General features: G+C 40.9%; 2 protein-coding genes across 4 annotated transcripts in view; one reads left to right on the top strand and one right to left on the bottom strand.

Moving 5' to 3' along the window:
- Positions 1-2,000: 2,000 nt before the first annotated feature.
- On the top strand, positions 2,001-18,878 carry TM6SF1 (transmembrane 6 superfamily member 1). 3 transcript variants are annotated; one of them, XM_072346028.1, is made up of 10 exons: positions 2,001-2,197; positions 3,697-3,800; positions 4,696-4,793; positions 5,766-5,869; positions 6,719-6,801; positions 7,761-7,882; positions 11,641-11,745; positions 13,814-13,906; positions 14,846-14,965; positions 18,510-18,878. In XM_072346028.1, the coding sequence occupies exons 1-10, from the start codon at positions 2,106-2,108 to the stop codon at positions 18,699-18,701; spliced, it is 1,113 nt and encodes a 370-aa protein (XP_072202129.1). In that variant the 5' UTR covers positions 2,001-2,105; the 3' UTR covers positions 18,702-18,878. The 3 variants fall into 3 exon arrangements, with proteins under 3 accessions (XP_072202129.1, XP_072202130.1, XP_072202131.1); XM_072346029.1 differs by lacking the exon at positions 13,814-13,906 and having other exon boundaries at positions 18,510-18,843; XM_072346030.1 differs by lacking the exons at positions 7,761-7,882; positions 11,641-11,745; positions 13,814-13,906; positions 18,510-18,878 and having other exon boundaries at positions 14,846-15,077.
- Positions 18,879-19,086: 208 nt separating this feature from the next.
- Positions 19,087-21,410, bottom strand: part of HDGFL3 (HDGF like 3) — a 34,036-nt gene continuing 31,712 nt past the window's right edge. Inside the window, exon 6 of the mRNA XM_072346031.1 lies at positions 19,087-21,410. Coding sequence (XP_072202132.1) covers positions 21,405-21,410 — 6 coding nt within the window. The 3' untranslated portion in view covers positions 19,087-21,404.

Below are 21,410 nucleotides of genomic sequence, written 5' to 3'. Positions count from 1 at the left end.
CTTTAGAACTTGCCTTTCAGGTGAAACACAAAACCAGAACCTCAGGAATCACGTTATCAGAAAATACAATTCTGGGGCAATTTCTTCATATCTCCAAATTTTCATGTTTTTTTTTTTTTTTTAATCCATTTTGCTTTCCTGCTCTTCACTGCCGTTCAAGTGGCGTATACTTGTTTTTCAATCTTCAGCTGACATCTGATATTGCTAGATAGTTAAAAAGTTGCATGATGGCACCCATGTGCCTCATGAAGATGGCACCATTTACAACATTCAAGAAAAACTAAGAAAAAAAAAATGCTTTTGCGACATCAATATGTGAATATAATTGACCAGGTTTACCCATAATGACAGATTTCTTCTTTTTTGAAGAGATAAGAGGCAAGGTCCCGTACTTGACCTTTTGCTTGACAGAATGATTTTAGACACTGCTGTTGGAGGACAAGTTCAGTTTGGTGGCTTTGCTTTGCTACAGAAACAAAAATGCTTGGGTTGTTATTTTCTTTATAAAGACTGAAATAGAAGCCAGGATATTTTGGCATAGAGAAGCAAAACTGGAATTAGAAAGATCTGCAGCTACTAGAAATTAAGATGTATGTAGTGGAAAGGTTTGAATACTGGAATCCACATGTTCAGTGCAGTTAGAGATGGATGTAGGGGTTCCTCTGTCCAAGCTGGAAAGGAATAGCAAAGCAGGAAGACTCAGTGCCTCTTTCTCCACATGGTGAGAGATGAGAAATGTAAGGAAAAAACATGCCCCTTCAAACAAGCCTTTCAAACATTCCCTTTCAGGGGTCTTTTCTGCTTGCAGACGTTCATAATCTATTATTTTTTTTCTTCTCCTGAGAAGTTGGTAGATCTTAACACAATAGATTCAAGCAGTGAACCCCTCTACAGGCAATTTGTTGTTAGTCTACCATGCCCAATTTGCTCTGATAGTCCTTACTTAAGCTGAAATAGGACCCGATAAGCAATCACAGGGCAAATCAGTGCTGGAATATGCTGGCAGAGTGCTAAGGAAGAAGTTTCCCACATAGCATTTGAGTGTACGGACACAGGAACTGAGCAGAGTTTGAGACATGAATCTTGAGACTGCACAGTGGCAGCTGCACAGGACTGGGCAGCCTATACATTTGAGAGCTTGAGAAGTAAACCGGCTGTGCATTGAAAGGTAGGCATTTGGAGGTGATAAATTTAGCCCTGACTCATCCAATGGCAATTTTGACACCGGGGTGGACTAAATTACTTTTAGGAGTTGCATCATGTTTTTACCAGATCGTTTGTTTGGTTTAACCCATTCCTATTCCTTTGGATCGGCGTTAGACCTTTCTCACTTGACATAACTACACAACAGTCTGTGTGCAATGCACAGAGCACAGACACACGGTGGGCCACCAAGTTCCTTTCTCTAAGAGAAGGACACGTAAAATAGTCTACTGAATGTTATTATACTAAATGACATCTTAAGACTGGACTCCTGTTTTTCCTTGACTTAGTCTAGGAGAATCAGACCCTTCACTTCTCATAGCCAAAAAAAACTCTTCCAGAAAATGACTGAAAGTTTCTTCACGGCTTCGTCCCACAAATTAAGCGGCTCTTTCCTCCCCCTGGTGCTAACTCCTCAGGTATTTACTGGGAGCCTTCGTACGCCGCAGCAAATCCTCCTCCTGACGGACAGGGGCCATCTCCCGGTCCGCCCGCGCTGTCCTCCCCTGCCCCATTTCTGGTGGATCCGGACAGCAGTTCTAGCTGTGTTTCTGACACGGACCTGCCCCGGCCGGCCCACAGCCCGGCTCCCCTCGGTGCCGGCGCTCGGCATTCTCGCGCTTCGACTCGGGCTTCGACGCCGCTCCACCACGGCCTCCCCCGCTGCCCCTTCCGACGGGGCTCCCCCCGCCCAGCCGCCAGAGCCGGGGAACAACGGGCGGCTCCGGTTTCCGAGGCGGCGGGGCGGGAGGGGGCGGCGGGCGGCGCCGGGCGATGGGGCGGGCGGCGGGCGGCGGGCGCGTGAGCGCGGCCCTCGGCGGGGCGGGAGGCGCTGAGGGGCGGCGGCGGCGGCGCGGACGATGCGCGGCTCTCGCTGAGCGGCCGCCGCCTCTCGCCGCGGGATGAGCGCCTCGGCGGCCACCGGCGTCTTCGTCCTCTCCCTCACCGCCATCCCCGTCACGTACCTCTTCAACTGCCTGGCGGCCGGCGGCAGGTGAGGCGGGCGGCGGAGGGTGTGAGGGGAGCGGGCGGCTGAGGTGAGGTGAGCCGAGGCGAGGGGAAAGCCCGGAGGGTATTTTTAGCGGCGGCACGGGGAGCGAGGGCAGCTGCGGCCGCGGGGCTGAGCGGGCCGGGCCGGCGGAGCGGGGGCAGAGAGGGGGCAGAGCCGCCCCGGGAGCGATGCGAGCGGCCCCGCAGCCCGGCACCGCCTCGAGGGACGGCAGCGGGCGCAGCCCTTCATCCGTTGCCTGCTGAGCTCACAGCCACGCGTTGGGCAACTTTGCTGCACAGACAGTTGCCCCGTGTTTGTAAGGCTTTGCTGCCTCCGTTCCTTCCTCATTTGCCTCCTTCTGCCTCATAACCTAGTTTGTTTTTTTTTCTCTTGGTTTCTCGCTGCTGGAGAAGTGCTGACTTATGTGATACGGTGCCAATGTTTGTTTCAAATTGATAAACCACAGCACTAAGTCGCTATGATGGCTGTAATGGCACGAAAAAATCCATCACTGTAGAGCGGAGCAGCAGAAGACTGAAGCCATAAAGCAAGGCAGCGGGCTGGGAGCACCCACCACGGCTCAGAAAGCATCCGGGTGTATATTCCAAAGTGGTTCTTGCACTTCTTTTCAGTAGTTTAAAACGAGGCTTCGCTGAGGCTGAAGTCACCACAGTCAGCATTGTTTGCTTATATCTGTTTGTTTTCTGGATACACACAGCGGTACTCAGTGTATAATCACATGCCAGATATTTCTTAGCTGGTGCTTCTGGAGTTTACCTAACTTTTCTCTCTTTTTACTTCTTTCTCCTCTGTGCACAAGCACAAAAGTGAGGACTGAGAAGAGGGTCTTCTCAGAACCGAGTACCAATTGCACCTGTGTTACTCCTGGAGAGCTGGTTCCTGCATCACCTCAAGCAATTCTGCTTTACAGGGCCTGAGCTCCCTTCTGTAGCACTTCCAAGACTGGAAATTAGATCCATCACAAGTGCTCTACGCTGCTGCTCTTAGCCCGTGAAACTGATGCGCTTTACTTGCAAATATGTAGTTTCTAGGCTAGGTCAGTGATTGCTGAGGTCAGGCTGAATGTCCCTGATGGTCCTTTTCGGCCCTGAAATCTCTACGTTTGTGACTTTCGCATCTCATTGGCCTTTGTGTTTTCCGTCATTTCTATTTATTTTTGCAGACAGCAGTAAGAAAACTGATTTCTGTTGGACAAATCCAGACTACTGGACGTTTTGTTTATCTAGCTATTTTTGTATTTTCTTTTTTTAGATAATGACATGTAAAAAGACAGGCCCATAAATCATGCAAAACTACAAAATGAATCCTATGACAAGATGGACTTATCAAACAACCTTTTCAGTATTAAAAGCAATTACTTTAAGAGTATGTACATGTGAGAGTGGGCCTGTCATTTGAGAACAGCTGGGAAGAAAAACTGAAGAAGCACAATTCTACCTCTTTGCCCTGTGTCTCTTTTAACCCCCGTTTCTCTTTTACAGCTCCTGGTCTATCGTTGCAGTTGGATTACTGGTTCTGCTTTTTATTGCTTTGTTGGCTCGTGTTCTTGTCAAAAGAAAACCACCAAAAGATCCGCTGTTTTATGGTAAGTCTTGATAACGTGGGAGCTGGATTCAGAAGGTATCGATTTTTGTAAAGGATAATATATGGTGATTGTTTCAGCTTTAAAATTTAACCACGTCCTCAGAACTCATTCAATACATTTCTATTCTTACACTTTGCCATCAAACAATGGAGATATCAATTACTTTCTGAAAGGAAACTTTACTTTTAGATTACCTTGGAGCAAAAAAAACCTGCAGCTGTGGCTTTGGCTGGCTCAGTTTTCTCTAAGCTGGAAATTTTGCAACAGTGCACCATAGGTGAAGCAGCACATGAGCTTCCTGTATTTATCTTCTGTCTTCCTCCTCATTACAACTCGTAGGCATCTGTCCTGCAGTGTTCTGAGTGAGTTTGGGAACTCTCAGTTACCACAGATGTCAAAGGAAATGAAAAGCCTAACATAAGAAAGTTTCCTGTCTCAGATGAGTGACTATGAATGACACTCTGCCTTGCTGGATAGGTCCCCCATGCACTGCAGGGGCTAATGCTGTTGCATTGTTCTCCTCTCAAAACAGCAAGTTATGCTTTCTTCTCCTCCTCCTTTTTTAAGCATACTTGTGGCCTCCTGGAAATGCTGATTTTTCCATAGAGATTCATGGGGCTGTGCCTTCAGCTCCGTGGGATTTCACATTCCTTTGAAAAGCTTTCTAAGAACTTCCTGTGCTACTGACTATTGAAAAACATGAAAAATGATGTGAAATTGTCATGTTGTACGTATGTTAAATATCTGTAACTCAAAGTAGATGCATATCATTTAGTAGATCTCTGCTTGACTGTTCTTTTTAGGTTGTGAGGTGACTGCATGACTTCAAGTCTTTGTACACTTCTAAATGTTATTTTGATTTGTTTTTAATTCATTTTCTTCATTCTTCTTACAGTTTATGCAGTATTTGCCTTTACCAGTGTAGTGAATCTAATAATTGGGCTGGAACAGGATGGAATTATTGATGGATTCATGACTCATTACTTGAGAGAGGTAAACGACTGCTTGGCTTACAAATATAAACATAATCTTCAATATGAATAACTTGTTCCAGTATTCGCTACAGAAAATCAGCCTCCTGCATGTTCAACGGGACCTTGTTATATTTGGTCACTCACCTGTTTAATTGCTGTTATGGACAAAACTTTCATTGACTTGAAATCACTGACTCATTTGGAAAATTAACATCCCTTTCAACTCCAACAGTATTTATCTTAGTTGAAGTAATGCTGTTCTGTATTAACTTACGTGGCCATCATATGGATGGAAAACGTTTGCTGAAAACCGTAGTCAACACACAGAGTGGATGGGTGTTGCCATATCTAAACACTTTACTAAGAAGGGAATAAGTTCGCTCCTTTGTTTTTGCTTAATTACTTTAATACGTGGAATTAAAGTAGAGTTAAAAAAAATGATGGTGCCAAACACCTTGTCAGCAGAATCTGTTGGCTGCTGAGTAGCAACGTCCACCAAAAATAGCTCAGGAAGATCTTGCTTTGAAAGTCACTGAAGTCACTGAAAAGGTTCCACGAGCCTTAGTGTGGAGTGAGTCGGGATCTACAAAGCTTCCTGTTGGCATCAGTAACATGTTCAGTACTGCTGTAGATCTCTAGGTTGCCAGATGTATCTTTGTTACTTGTTAAATGTATCTTTATTTTGTTGCTTTTCTCATTCAAATACAGCAAAGTAATATTTCCATAGCATAGCAGAACAATGATGATGACGATCATACACAGTAGTTTTCCCTTCCATCTTGCACTCTGTTCTGTAACCACATGACTGATTTTGTTATACTTGATCCTTACTAAATCAGGTTTGTGCTTGGAAACATCTTTATTGACAGTCCAAAAGTGTAGCCCTGAACTGAAAGATCATCAGTTAATTTTCTCAGATCGTTTCCTGCTATTCTTTATTAATTGGTTATTCTTGAATCATTGCATGATTCTTAAAATAACTTTTCCCTAGGGTGAACCATATCTGAACACTGCGTATGGCCACGTGATTTGCTATTGGGATGGCTCCGTTCATTATCTGATGTATCTTCTGATGGTGGCAGCTATTGCTTGGGAGTAAGTCATTTTGATTTGTGTAATATTTACTTTGCTCGCATTCTCATTTAATCTACAAAGGGCTTTCTTTTCTATGTAGCATTTAGATTTTTCTTTCAGGACTGCTTGATGTCATAGGCTAAAGCAACACTACTAAAACACCATTACTTTCAGAACTGTACCCTCTCCAAGTTGCCTTATCTCTCAGCTTAGTAAGACCAGCAAATCTGTTGAGCTATGGTTTATCTCCTTGACCATAGTCCATCTATGTGCTTTGTGTTAGTAGAAAGCAAAAGACTGTGCTTAAAACCATGAGATATCTTGCCCCCATTAGCATATTTATGGCAAGAGCACTGTATGGTTTAGCAGTATGATGCACTCTCTCCATTTTAGAATCACCCAGCCTAGGAGGCAGTAGCCCTTTCTAGCAGTTCTTTATTTCTGTTGAAGAAAGTTTGAGAAGATAAACTGAACTCCAGAGGCTAATGTACACACTGGCAATAGAAGCATCACCAGAATTCAGATAATAAATAATTACTTTATCGTATTCGCATTACATATGACATGCAAAATCACACAGTCAGCCTTCAGATGAATGAAACATAATGACAAACAACTAAGTATGAGCAGATCCTGTACTATTCATGCAATAGCCTGCTCAGGCAGGAGTTTAGTATTCTTCTAAGTTCCTATCTCAGAACAAGAATCCAGTACTGTCGTGTGGGGCAGATCTTAAAATATTTGCTTGCTAGGACACAATCACAGCAATCTTAGAACATTTGAAGGTGATTTGGGGTAGTGGATTTTTAGGGACAGTGCAAAAATTATGTTTTTATATTTATATTATTTTTTATTTTTTATTTTTAACAGACAAAGCTATAGAACCATTGGCCTTTACTGGCTGGGTTCCATTTTCATGAGCATCATTGTCTTTATGCCTGGAAACATTGTGGGTAAGGATGTAATTGTATAACTACAGTTTTCCTGTGAAATGTTTTCAGAGTTTAGCTGCGAGTTATTTCTGTTTTGCTGCAGTCTAAGTCTTAAGTCTAAGTCTTACAAGTCTTCCTGTCTATTATAAAATGAAAGACGAGTTTCAGGACTATCAGTAACAGAGGCAGAATATTTCAACATTTAAATATGAAATATAAAAAGCCATTGCTTTGATTCACATTCTTAAGCAAAACTATTAGTACTGTATTTTGCTATGCCCGTAAGTCTTTCATCCAAGTTAGGTTTAATTTAAGCAAGTATCCAAGTAAATAATATAAATCTTATTTTGCAGAAAATTGCTAATTTAGTTAATATTCCGACTTTCAAGCAGCGTAAGGGGCATCCAAATCACCTTTAACAAAATAAAGTCTGAAAGTTATTCGATTTTCAAAATAAATTTAACATTTTCCATGCTTAAGATTGCATAACTGCTAGATGTTACAACTGTAACTTAAGTATTCACATCATTTCTTTCTGGCAGGTGGTACCTTAAAGTGCCCCCACTTAGAGGACATTGGAAAATACACAACATACCAGATCTTAAGAAATAAATTTCCCTTTTTTTCTTTTATTTTTTTTTTCCCTCTCCAAAGCGTAGTCTCTATTTGAAGTAGGTTCCTATAGGAGAGTTCACAGCCTTCTAGTCCTGTAGGATTACCTAGTGCAGAGTCACTGACGTGGTTTCCTGTTTCCTCCAGAAAAGTCTGATTTCTGACATGCCTTCCTGTCTGATAGGTTCTGCCTCCCCTGTGACTATCAGTGTTGAGTACACGATTTTCTAGATTTGCTTTGCTTTAACAGCAGCTTCCAGTGTTTCATGTCTACACTACCATAGCTGCTTCAGGTTCGATATCGAATACGATATGTAGGATTCAGCACATATCACAAATTCTTCTTATGATCATTTTTTTTCTAACAGGAAAATATGGAACAAAAGTGTGTCCTGCTTTTTTCTTGAGCATACCATATGTTTGCCTTCCCATATGGGCTGGGTTCCGAATTTATAACCAACCTTCAGCAACTCATGATACTCCAGTCAAGGTAATATTATTGTGTTTAAGCATTGGTTACTGTTAGAAAAACTCAAATATCTCTCTGTGTATATATATATATATATTGTCTCTATGGAGTTTTCAAGGTACCTCAGTGACAGAGGAATGCTTTGTAGTTATTCACTGTTATGACAATTGCTGCCAGGCTGTGTAGACACTGCAAATATACCTGTGCTACAAGAACATATCATTATGGTGGGATAAAGGAATAGCAAAATTATCTCATGTTTAAAGCAAAAGACTCATATATAAAGGAAATGTTTTTACTTCCCTCTATTTATTCAGTTTTTGACTGTTTCAGTTCCTTCACTCATGGAAACATTAATATATACCAACATCATATTGTGCCACAAAATCCTTAGAGACCTTCTACAGCAAAATATTCTTCTGTAGAAGACCTACAGACTTCTTGTAATTTAAATATTTCCTTCCTTTTTGCGTGTGTGTGTGTATTCTGCAACATTAGATTTTAGAAGTAAGATATTAGCTCAGTGGTATAAAATTGTTTCCACACTTCATGTTTCCAAAAAAGATTGTAAAGAACACCTTTACTTACAAGCTGCTTAGGCTGTTGCCATTGAATTTAATAGCTGGTCTGTAATGAAATAACTGAGCAATAAAAAAATACGCAATAATGGCTTATGCACTGTCTTACTAAAAAGGAACATAGACAGACGCTCGTATCTCCTGAAGTTTGAAGATAAGCTATGGGCTGTGTCGAGCCTTTGGGGCAAATCCTTCTTAAAGGCAAATCAGGAGGACTGGATGTGCCAAACTCCCTTCTACTCTCCTGCATGATCTTGTAGGAGACCAGATCCCATATCATGGAAATCTGAGCTGATTTACTTAAAGTTGTCAGTAAATATCAGCCAGAAGCGTATCTGTTAGAAGAAGTTAAGTGGAATTAAACGCAGCATTGACTTTTGTTGAATGTATTAGTGAGAACATTGTTTGCACGAAGGATGGGTGAAGGTTTCAGTTTGTTTTCCTAGCAAAGAAAACACTGCAGAAATTGCTAGAATAGGCAGCATGTGACAGGTTGCTCATTTGCTGAAATATAGCCATGTCTCCTGTGCTCACAGGGAGTTCAACCACTTACTCAGGTCTGATACTGGTACATAAGCCAGGGAAACTTACTTTCTAAATTTTCTTTCAAAAAGAGAGTGAATAAGAAGCCGGTGAGCTGAAAGTTGAGCAGCACACTTTTAAGTGAATCCTTTCTTGTGAAGCTGAACTGCCTTTCCTTAGAAGGCCATAAAGAAAAAAGGTCTTCATTCTTTTCACTGAGGCCACCAAACCTTGCCCAGCCATTTCGTTTTTAGATTCATTGTGAATCCTGGAAATAGTTTTCTTTCAAAAGATCCAATAGCTGAAAGATTGAACTGCTTCAGCTATCATGCAGGCAGTATAGATTTAGGTAGATACTTTAGTAGTGCCTTAAAGTGTGATAGTGCAAATATAGAGAAGAACACTTACATGGAAGCAACAGATGCAGTTCTGATGGTCAAAATATTCATTGTTGTAATGCTAGGATAAACCATTAAGTTAAATAAATAAATAAAAGCCAAACAAAAGCAAAGCAACAAAACAAACCGTCAGGGAGGAGATGATCAAATGTTGGGTGTTTTTTAATAGAAGTGGTGCGTAGGAAAGGAAAAGAGTTACGTCCTCATTTAGAATCAAAGCAAACTGTGCTGCGCTATTTTACAAAGCCCAGCGGATTATCTTCAAGTGTATCGGCTCAGGGAACAGGTTAATGGAATTTAAAATTCATTAACAAAATTAAAGCACGTAAATTCAGATTCGTACATGAATTCTGGAGGGACTGACTTCTACAGACAGCTCAAAAGATGATTCCTGTTCCTTAAATCTGAGCACGCAAGGAGCCCCTCACAGGTTATAGAAAATGCCTTTTCCTGGAAGCCAGAGAAAATGCTCAGTGTGCCTGCACGCCTCCTTACCGCACAAAAGAAACAGCAGTGTTGGCAGGACCTGTGCAGAGGTCAGTTTTGTTTGCAGTAAGCAGGAGCCCGGTAGCAGGTTATCTCTGCCCAGCCGCTGTGCTCAGCACCTCATTCATTTCAGCATGTGCTGATGTGACTCTTCTGTGTAAAACTTCTGTGCAGCTGAGCTCTGACAGTAAAGTGCATCTTTTTTCCTTCTTAAGCTTTTCATTTCTATTTTGCTGAGTGTAGACATAGAGAAAAAAGGTGCATTCATTTCTGCACCTTGGCTGTTTCACAAATCAGCACTGCACCAAAATTTGTGGTAGTTTTGCAACCACAGTAAAAATATACATTCAGTAATGTACCTTTTGACAGGAAGGAGTGATGCCTGTAAGTATATATATAGAAATGTGTATGTGCTTCAGACTTAGACTAAGTGGAATGTCCATGTTGTAGCTTATATCTGATAATGATTTAACTCAGCAGCCCTGGGAAGTCTTTGACTCTCACATGAATAAATATTAGAATATATATATATATAATTTGCATGTATTTATGAGTAGCAACATTAATAAAGGTACTTTAAATACTGCCTAGTAACAGTTTTTTACCTGAAAAAGATTAAAAAAAAGGAATAAAATAAATAGGCCATCTCTTTCTTAGAGCCTGTGTATCAAACAGCCTTATTTCTGTGAAACTACAGTGCAGATCTTACAGTTCTTGCCCAGGAACTGAGCTTGCAAATTAGTTCTCCTCCTTTAGGGCTTTTATTGTAATCTCGAGTGCTTTTAACTGTGCCTCTACATCCTAATTATTGTTTTGTGCTTTTGGAGACAATTCCACAAGTATACGACAGGAAGGAGATCAGGTTTTTCTTTTGCTGTGTGCATGCCAACACATGGCAAATAAAAAGGAAGAGGAAATGACTAACACATATAAATGGGGAAGTTCTCCCTCTGAACTACAAAGACATTCTGATGTGCTTACCATGTTGTCCGTGAATACGCAGTGCTGAAACTGTACCTAGAATGGTTTCCACGAGTCTAATATGTCCTACCAAGCAGGCAAAGCAGTCGCTCTGGTTCCTCCATGCCATCCTCCTTGTTAGATTTCCAAACAGCTTTTGGTACCGTAGAGTGATCAGCTCTCATGGGCACACACGTGCTCTAAGGGATTCCTGCTCTGAGGCTATTCCTGCCTTACATATTTGGATATATTATTTGTTCACTGATCTCAGCAGAGACCACAGAAATGTGTTTTTTTTCATCCACTTTCCTTTAATATCAGTAGCATCCCAGGCTGCTGAAAATAAGCATTCACTGTCACTGATGAGGCGAGCCCTCATTTTGCTGTCCCTCCAAACAGTCCTTGGATTCAATTTCAAATGTTTGAGATAATAAACCAACACTTCTAAAGCTTTTCTACATTTCAATTAACAATAGATGCGACGTTAAAGGAAGTCTGTAATACTGCTTTAAAGACTGAAGTGAGTTCAGGGTTAAAGTGCTGTTATTTAAGTTGCTTTAAAGTTAACTGATCCTTACTGAAATGGCTTCAGTTGGATCCATCCATTTCTAGAGTATATTCAGACTAGTTCTGACTACATACTATCAAGCCCATCGTATCCTTCTCAGATGCAGAAAACTTTTAGTCCCTGAAATCAGTGGAAAAATAAGGTAACGTAACTGTGAAGTGCTTCTATCACAATGTTTCGCTGCTTGAACCTTCTTGTGGTGAACGATCTGGAGTTAAACACACGTCAGGCAGAGTTGGGATGTATTAAATGCATTCTGTATTGCAGGTGGTTCAGGAAGTTCAGAAGAAAGGACTCTTAAGACGACCATTAGATTTAATGTTAGCTGCCTATCTCATTCTAGCAGCGGGGTTCTGCATATTCAGGGGCATGGTAAGTTGAAGCTATTTCAATATTATGGCCTTGAATTTTCAGTCAAAATTTCAAACTCGTTTTTCTAAATGAGATATTTTTGCAGCTGTGTGGAAAAAATGTGTACAGTTCAGTCAAGGAAAATTTCTTGATTTTCAAGACTGGAATAGGCCTTAGGTACATGAACTGATATTTAGGATAATTATTGGTTCTTTGCTTCTCCATTTTACCATATGTAAAGTATGTTTTTCAGAAGAAACTATGCACACAGTTACAGGAGTAAATAGCATCCCAGGTGCAGATCAATGGGACAAAATTGTTTTGATTGATTTAAAGTTGCATTTATGTTCAAGACCACCGAGGTAAGTCAACTAAATTAAGTCTGTGTTTTTATAAAGAGATACTTCGTTCGAGTTATGTAGGAGACAAAATTAACTCGTTCTATGTCAGAGGAAAAAAACAACCAAGCAGAAAAAACTCCACAAAAAACACCCAACTCCAAACAGAAAAAACCTGCTGCTGTTTCTGCTTACTAAGCATGATTTGGTTTTGTGTTTGTTTTAAGAACACTCGACTGAACTAAAATTTCAGAGGGAATGAGTCAGTGTTGAAAATGCTTGTTGAAGTAGATAAATTCAGTCATAGACCAATCCAGTTCTTTGTAAAGCAAACGCCTTCTGTCTTAAGCAGAAAGGAATCTGTGTATCATCCAGTGACCAGAGTTCAGATGTTTAAGCATCTTTGACCTAGTGCCGATTGCCCTGCTGCAGTCCTGCTCCTCACATTACACTCATCTTCTGCTGTTTCTCCATATAATTGCCTCTCGAAAAAACTCACTTTATTTTTCCCTTTTCTTTTTTTCCTTTTAACTTGTTGCAGATCCTTTCTTACGTATAACTCTGGAGCACTACTCATGCTGGCTAATCTGCTGTTTCACCTGCAGTTTTGCAGTGGGAAGGATTATCTCATGCTCTAGCATCTACCTTTAATCTGTAGTCCCACTTCTTCATTTCCTATGAGGAATAACCTGTTGTTTTCTTTTTCTTTATTGTGTGTGGTCATTTCTGTATATTTCCACATAACCAAAACGGGAACAGCTCACTGGCCTTACTTCTGCAGAGATCCACTGAACATCTCCATGTAAGCTGCAGGAACCATGATTTTAAGAAAGTGCTAAGAAAGTATAATATATTAGAACACACCCAGACCTTCTTCTTGGATGCTCGTGTTGGAAAAGAACAGGGAGGAATATCCATTTCTTGTAAATCTTTCTATTCCTTGTCAAAGTCACACAACAAATACACATAACATTCAGCTGTGCAAAAGTCATGCTCAGCCCTGCTGGTAACTACACATTAATAATGCCTTGCTGCAAGTCTTACTGAGACAGCTCTTGATAAAGATTGCTTACTCCTTCTAGAAAAGTCATTTTTTTGTAGTAGGTGTTTTAAGGAATCCTGTGAAACGTAACTACTTTTGGAACTGGATTTTGTTTATTGGGAACTTTGCTCACTCTACAGGAATGTAAAATCCAGTTCTCTCTGCTACTCCCTTTAAAAATCATTGTTTTTAATTTACACTCGTCTTTGGAATCTGCATTGCTCTCCACTGCTACTTTGTCACAGTGCAGCTCTTTTCTCGGACTACATCTGTAGCTTGCTACCCTAAACTTGGGTGCTTAACCAGAAGTCTCTTCCCACTCTTTGAGCAAATTTCCATTCAAAAACTCACTCATGGGACTGAAGTTTGGTTATCAGACCAAAGCAGTAACAATAATAATTATTATTTACTACACCATAACCCAGTGATTGAATTCTCCTCCAGCCAAAATTTTTCAGGCATGCAGTGAGCATTTCCTCACCACCTCCCTGAGCAGCACCTGAGAGGAGACTGCATTTCAAGCCTTCTTTTTTCCCCCCCCCTCTATACGTTAGTGATCAAAGGAATCACCTTTGGAACAGATGCTAAGCAAGTCTCCCAGGGAGCAGCACTTCAGCCCACTCCCAGATCGTTAGTGCTGCTACCAGGTGTCAGCTTAGCTCGTTTTGGAGGTTCTTTGTTCACGAGAAGTTTTAAAAATTCTTCTTAGATTGCTCTGGATTGCCCTGCTGAACTCTGCCGGCTTTATATCCAACTTCACGAGCCTTATATAAAAGATCCTGCTGCCTATCCTAAGCTTCAGGTAAAGCATTGACTGTGAAAGCATAGAGTGTTACCAAGTGATTTGTTACCTGGCACAAAGATGACACCATGGGTTTCACAGATGACAAGATCAAGAAAGGAAGTATTTGTTTATGACAAGATAAACAGCATTTTGTATTTCCTACTAAACAGCCTGACAGATACCAGCTCTTCATTGTGATAACCTTAACCTTGATTCAGATCTGTTACTTAGAGTTACACATCCTAATTACTCAGACTTAATATATTTCACGAGATAGATCTGCATGCTTTTTATAATCATTACCCTCCCTTAGATGGAGGAAGCAGACTTTCAGTCTGGCATAATGGAGCAAAAAGAGGTGCAGGAGAACTAGGTTCCTTAAGCTCATGTTGTGCTTCTGTCACCAGTGCCATGCTCCTTGAATCACGGTGCCTCCTATCAGCCCTAGTTACATAAATGTTTGCTTCAGTTTTGTAAGATTTGCAAAGTTGCCATTCTTTTGCAACCCTGGCTGCTGCAATAAGGTCCTGAAGTGATACAAAGACTCATTCAGACAAGGACAGGTTCTTTCTGGAAAAAGGGGTGGCTTCAAATATCTCATTCTAAAACAGAAAGCACTATGGGGGTTAGCAAATGGACATTAGATAGCATCCAGTGGATGTACTGGATGGTGAGTTAGGTGAAGCCATGCTTATTGGCATGATCTCAAGATGGAAAGCAGTATGAGAAGGAAAACATGTCCTGGGATAAATAGGTTTTGGATCAGGCAGAGACAACAGCCATTGATACTGGTTGGGACCTCGGGGTATATGGATCCAGTCAACAGCATCCTCTTTTCTCAAAGAGGTTTTAGATACAAAGTTCTGAATAATCTCAATTCTTCAGTCAACAGCTGGCTAATTTTTAATGCACCTCCCTCATATTGCAAAGGAACTAATATTTGTGTTTAAAATGCAGATGCTGGCATACATGTTCTACTCCGTGCCATACTACGTGATTGCTTTGTATGGCCTACTGGTGCCTGGTTGTTCCTGGATGCCTGATTTAACCCTTATACATGCTGGAGGACTAGCTCAGGTATTTCTCTATAAAATATTCACTCTTGAACTAGTAGTTAATAAGTAGAGAACTACGGAATATATAAGGAGAGCAGGGCTTGACCTTGCCATGGTGGTTTTATGCCATATTAACACAGATCATCTTCTATATCTATGAAAAACTAACTTGAAGGAATGGAGTCCCAAGCTTATTTTATATTTGACTGCATTCTTGCCTTGGTAGACTTTTCTCTTTCTACTGAATCATTCCATTGGGAAAATGCAAACCTTATTAAGCGCCACACATTCTTTAGCTGTGACTATGAAGGAAACCTGTCCCAAAGTTCTAACAGTGGGTTTGGATTGCCAGATCAGTGGTTTGAAAAGCACAAGTGGAACAAGTAGCTACCAGTACCACCGAATGGATATTACTGGTTGAGGATGTTAATGTAACTCTGGGAACCACAGTGACATTAAGACACAGTGCTGTTGCCAAAGACATACCAGTGATCATACTGAACTCATTCTGTTTGGGTTCTCTTAAACAGCTCTCAGTGCTGGTGGTTCTAAGACTGACCAAAAGAAAAAGAACCTGACAAGCAGTAATAAACTACCTCTCACACTGTACAGATAAACATCCACAGCTGAGATGGTGACAAATAATTGATTTGTCCTGTATGCAGGAAATGTATTCTGAGTATCCAGCCAACACAGGAAAATATGCACACAGTGCTCTAACAATAATGAGAACATTGAGACACAGCAGTAAGGGTAAATGAAGTACTGTTGTTAGACAAACATAGACCAATACTTTGTTCCCTGTTGCAGAGATAACATTCATGGGTACAAATTGCAATCCAGCTTAACTAAGGATGGGGGCAGTGACAGCTTACTTTCCATTTGTCAGCTGCTATCACAGAGAATGACATTTTTATCCAACAATGTACAGATAATCTCGAATCACCAAATTATATCAGAACAGAATCCAACAAACATATTCAAAAGACATTAAAAAAAAAATTATAGAGCTGTGTCTGGCCCAAATCTAACCTAAAAACGCCCAAGCTAGTAGCTAAGGTAGGCAAGGCAGTGGCAGGGACCTTTCTCTACTGACAGACTGCTCAGGCTTCATGCGCTCCCCCATCTGGCAGGTTAGGAACTGCTTCTTCAATGTCTAATGCGCCCTTTGTGAAATAAACTAGAAGGCAAAGTATGCTGACTGTCACCACCTTACAAACCTACCTACAAACTCAGACCCGCAGACTGGAGGATCTGGTTTTGTTTTTTAAAAGAAATCTTTCTAAGTGTTGTTTTTGACTCAAAATTTCCCACTTCATTCTTTGAAGCCCTGTGCTATGTACGAAACTTGGTGGGTTGACAGAATCTAATCGATTATGGGAACTGTATGTTGTTGTCAACTCCTCACATTTCCTTCTGATTCAAAAACATTTTGTAAAGCTTTGGGTTTTTTATTGCTTTTTTGTACTTTTAACTGCGATGCACAGCAAAATGAACTTCAGTCATCCCACAGCAGGAAAAGATTCACTTGATTTGACTTCATGAACTCTGAGCAACTCAGGAAGAAAGATGTGACATAATGGACCAAAGGCACCTTTCTAGGGGGCTTTTTTTTTTGTTACTCGGAGAGGCACATTTTGGGTTTGTACCATCAGGTGAAAATGCTGGCAATTGATGATCAAAATAACTGCAGTACTGAAATGGATTTTGCCTTCTGTTATGAGCAAAGGTCCAAAACCAGGTAAACAATTAGTGATAGAAATGGGGCATTGACCCCAGGAATGAACACTGCTCCTACAGATGTGGGATGCTGGCATTTCAGTTGTTTTTATTCCTATCATTAGGAAATACGTACTTCCTGCAAAAAACATGTCTCAAAATGCCATATGATGCATCCAAATGAAGACCCTCTCAAAGTACCTGCCCTTTCACATGCAAAACTAAACATTCCTCTTGCTTCAGAATTACACATCGCTCTCAGCTTAAACGGTTGTTACTGACACTCAGACTTCAATGCCAAAGCACCAAAGTGCCAGAGCTTTGATTATCAGGGTTTGAGTAGTCTCTGAGAACTTGAAAAACCTGGTGTTGACCTGCACAAGTGAGCTGCACGTGAAGCGATTTAAGAGCCACACAAACCCCTGCTACCCACAACCCACCGTCTCATCTGTCACACCAGTTTTTTGCAGCCTACTTCTTAATACTGTCCAAGATACAGGTCTTTCTTTACCCCTCCATAGAACTGTTCTCCTCAGTTCTGCAGTTTTCAGTGGCTTCTTTCTGCAGTGCCTCTGATCTACAAGAGAACTAAACCAAAGGAACATATTTTGCTAGGTTACTCTCCCTGTTCCATTAGATGACATCCCTTAGGCACATAAGATCTGATCCAAGACCTCCTAAAATCAGTTATAATTTCTTTGTTTCATTTTCATTTGTATTAGAGGGAACCTTTTTCCAGACTCTTCTTCCCTGGCTGGAGGGCTTTCTTGTTTGCAGGGTAACAAAAACCAACAACCAACAACTACAATAAAGTTACAGCCCTTTGCCAGAGAGGTGTGTATTAAAGCACCTGCACTGTTTCACTTCCTGCTTTGCTGAGAACTGAAGCCCAAGTTAAGGGTGCCATTTGGCCATTGGGTACTCTGCAGTACTGGCATCCTGCTGTCCCTTTCTCTTGCTCTGCTTAAGATTAAATTGATGTTCATCACCTCAGATCTCACTCACTACCAAGTAATTAAATAAATGATTGGACACACGATAGTTAACATGAACTTCAAGCTGTTGCTTGAAATAGTAGGTAACAGATGGAGACAAAAGACAGTAACTGCTCTGACACTTCTATCTTTAAGTGTTTGTTTATGCTAAAAATACACTCCAGCTCAACAGGCCTGCCTTTGCATATCACCTTCCCTGTGAATTTAACCTACGCTTCAGAACCATCCCAAACCCAAGGCCAATTTTACCCCTGTTTTCTGAAATCACCAGGACTTCGATTTGTATCTGTAAGGCTGAATTAAAAACAACCAAAACCAACAACCACTGGAACAAACCAACAGAACAGAAACCAACTCGGCTTTCAAGTTTTCATTTTCCAGCTCAGCTCAGAACGTCTGCCTGCCGCCCGCTGGTGTCCCTGGGTAGGTGGCTGCAAGTCCCACCCCCGCCTATGGGCTGAAACCCAGCGTGGCACCCAGCAGCGATGCACAGGGAAGGATTACAGAGCCCAGTGTATGAATAATCACCCATAAGCGAGGGTGAAATCCCATACACGATGTAAAGATCAGTGCCACTGCGTGCATAAAATACACCTCCTCACGTGTCACTGATAGCTCCCTTTCTGTCTCTTATACCAAGTCATGAATGACCTTAGTTCAGAGTGAATTTCCTTTCACTGCCATGCAAACATACGAAGGATAATTCAGGAATAAAAGGGTTGGCTGGGAAAATGTCACAGAGATGCATATTGCATGTGGAATTTGCTGCCTTTCCAAAATATCCATCAACTTTACTTTCTTTTTTCTTTTTTTCTTCCCCCTCCCAATACACACATTGTACACACACCACAGGCTCAGTTTTCCCATATTGGTGCTTCTCTTCACGCTCGAACTCCTTACATCTACAGAGTCCCCGAAGAAGCAAAACAGTTTTTTCTGATACTGAACATAATGTATGGGATTGTCCCCCAGCTGCTGGCTTACAGGTGTGTCAACAAGCCCGAGTTTTTTATGAAGGCGAAAGAAGAAGATAAAACGGAATAGCACAACTGTTTCCAGCTCCTCTTTTTGGCTGTGTATGTAACTGGGTTTGGATGTAACAGAACTGCTCAGGTGGAACCCGAATGACGTGTGTCACATTGCGCAGTTGTGTGGAGCTGCGTGGCCTGTTTTGTTCACCTGACTGAAAAAGGGAAAATAAAGATCACTGCTTTCAATATCACTTCTCAACATTTTGCCTTCGTGCTGCAGCTCTGTTGGTACTTCATATGCAGTTTGTTTTTAAAATATTGCATGGAATTAAATAATAACGACGCTGGCGTTTTGCCTCCACACCCTGAAGAATATCAGTTCACAATCCTGATACAAAGGGAATACAGAATGTGAAGGTCAAGGTTTTCAGGTGTCAAAAATTAACATACATAACTCTGTAACATGCACACGTTTTATTGGTCAAAAGGTAACGGCTCGTGGGTCAGCCTTGTTAAAAACCCCAAGAAATCTTTCAAGAAGCAATGCACTGTGACGGCGGGACTCCATTTATGCTGTGCAAATAGTAGTTTTCTTAATACTTTCAAGGATTCACTTCTGCATGACTGCTCGTCTGCTTGAAGTTAAGCATGTGCTTATTTGTGAGCTGGGCATGGAGCGCTCAGTGCCCTTCCACAACAGCATGCATTGCCAAGAGGAGGGTTCTACTGAAGTGTTACCCTATGCGGCTCCTTTTGCTAACGGTGTTAGGTCATAAACAAGTAGCAGCATATACAGAGACCTCGCTTGGTATGGTTTAGGTTTCCACTTGCAATTACAACTATTTATAAGATTGCTGTTGGCATTTATACTCAAAGCGGGGCATTTAGTGCCTTTCTTGCAGACGAAATCAGCTGATACATTTAAACTGCAAACACTTTATTTTGGGGATGTTGAATTTTGGGTGTTTTGACTTGGAGAATTTCAGTTTTCTTTTTAAACCTAATCGGTCACAAAAAGCATCAGCTCATGCGCATGCATGTTGCACTCTCCACAAAGGGACTTCCAGAGCAGCAAGAAAGTCATGCATTCACACCCTGCAGTGAAACTCTGAGGCACTCAGAAGACAGAACCTGTGGTTTCATACCACCGAGCAGGGGCCAGGCCCCAAACCCACAGCACATCTTAGTGCTTCTTGGTAAAAGGGAACTTAAGCGACGGTTTCCTTCTAGCACCCAACCTCCCTGCTGTGGAATCTTTCCACGTGTGCTTGAATTTGGGATAGACCCAACCCCGTCCTCCCAAGAAAACCAGCCCCGAGCTGTTGGGCTGCAGCAGGACACGACGTCTCACAGCCATTTGCACCTCTGATGCCACTTCTAATGTTTTTAAAGAAACTCTGAATACATTCAAGGTGAATTTAATAACCTCCCGTTATCCAGAAAAGGCAAAGTACAGAAAAAATAAAGATCTCACCTGCACTTGTATCTATTATGGTCAACTCATGTTAACAGAATGTTTTGCTTTAATACTTGACTTACATTAATACCTCACATTATTACACGTATGAAGCCAAATATGACGCTAACTTAGTTGCTTACAACCTCAAACCTTACTCCCAATACACATTCCAATAAATTTATTCTGTAAAAACAATACATTTTTTTTGTTTTCTTTTTGTTTCGTTTTTTGTTTTTTTGTTGTGTTTTTTTGTTGTTTTTTTTGTTTGTTTGTTTGTTTTTAAGTTTTTTACAGTAAACTCGTCAACTACAAACCTTGAATACGCAAAAGATGTTCCAAGGACAAGCATAACAAGGATTGATAAAACCAGACTAAATATGTTCTCACAAGAAAAGCTGGCATAAAAATAAATAAAAATCTCTATTATCACAATAGCAACAATAATGTACACAGAATAATGGATCTGGAATGCTTACTTACTAGTCTAGTTCTATTTCCAAAAGGAAAAGAAAAAAAGCCAGAATGACAGCATCCTTTTTAAGCCTTTCGTTAATTAAAATCGATGTTTTCTTTTGGTTTCCCATAGGGTTCTATATCACAGTAAGCTTAAAAGTGGAAAGCATCCAAATGAATGATCTCAAATCGTGTTGGCATTGGAAAAAATCCTTGTATTAATCTAAAGAAACACAAAAAGACTTTCACTAACTTCACATATAGGAACTAAGTCAGATAGTGTACATTACATCATGATTTGGAGGAGTATTAAGATATAACTAGCTAGGTACTTCTAGGAAGGAAAGGTTCTGTATTACATTATTGAACTTGGCGGTGATCTCAACAGAAAAAAAAGGTTTGTTTCTTTCATGTTGTAAACTGATCAAAAGCCAAGAAAGAACGGACAGGGGCATTGAATTAATGTCTGTGGGTGGAAAATACTGTAGCTTTGTATGGAAGGGACTCGTTGCCAAAATGCTGACATAGAATGATATAATTTGGAGTTACGCCTTTTCTGTTTAGAAAAGGGATCTAAAACATGTTCAAGTATGCGGCATCTTCATAAACCTCAGCCACTGGGGAAGGGCAACTTCATGCAACCAAATAATATGGAAATCAAAACGCAACCCTTAGAAAAAAGGGTAAAATGTCATTTCTGCAAACACAACAGATAGGAATGTGAATAATGTGCATACAGACGGGGATGCTGTTGATGATACTAATGAACAGATGTGATGACTCATATCAAATCCAAGAATATTAGACAACCAAACATGTAACCTTCTCGTGTTTTCCCTTAATATTCAGCAGTCATTGTGTTGGTTAAGT

This window comes from Excalfactoria chinensis, chromosome 10 (assembly GCF_039878825.1).
Source record: "Excalfactoria chinensis isolate bCotChi1 chromosome 10, bCotChi1.hap2, whole genome shotgun sequence".
Classification (NCBI taxonomy): domain Eukaryota; kingdom Metazoa; phylum Chordata; class Aves; order Galliformes; family Phasianidae; genus Excalfactoria; species Excalfactoria chinensis.
The sequence above is the reverse complement of the archived record's forward strand: the minus strand, read 5'-3'. Positions and strand labels throughout refer to the sequence as shown.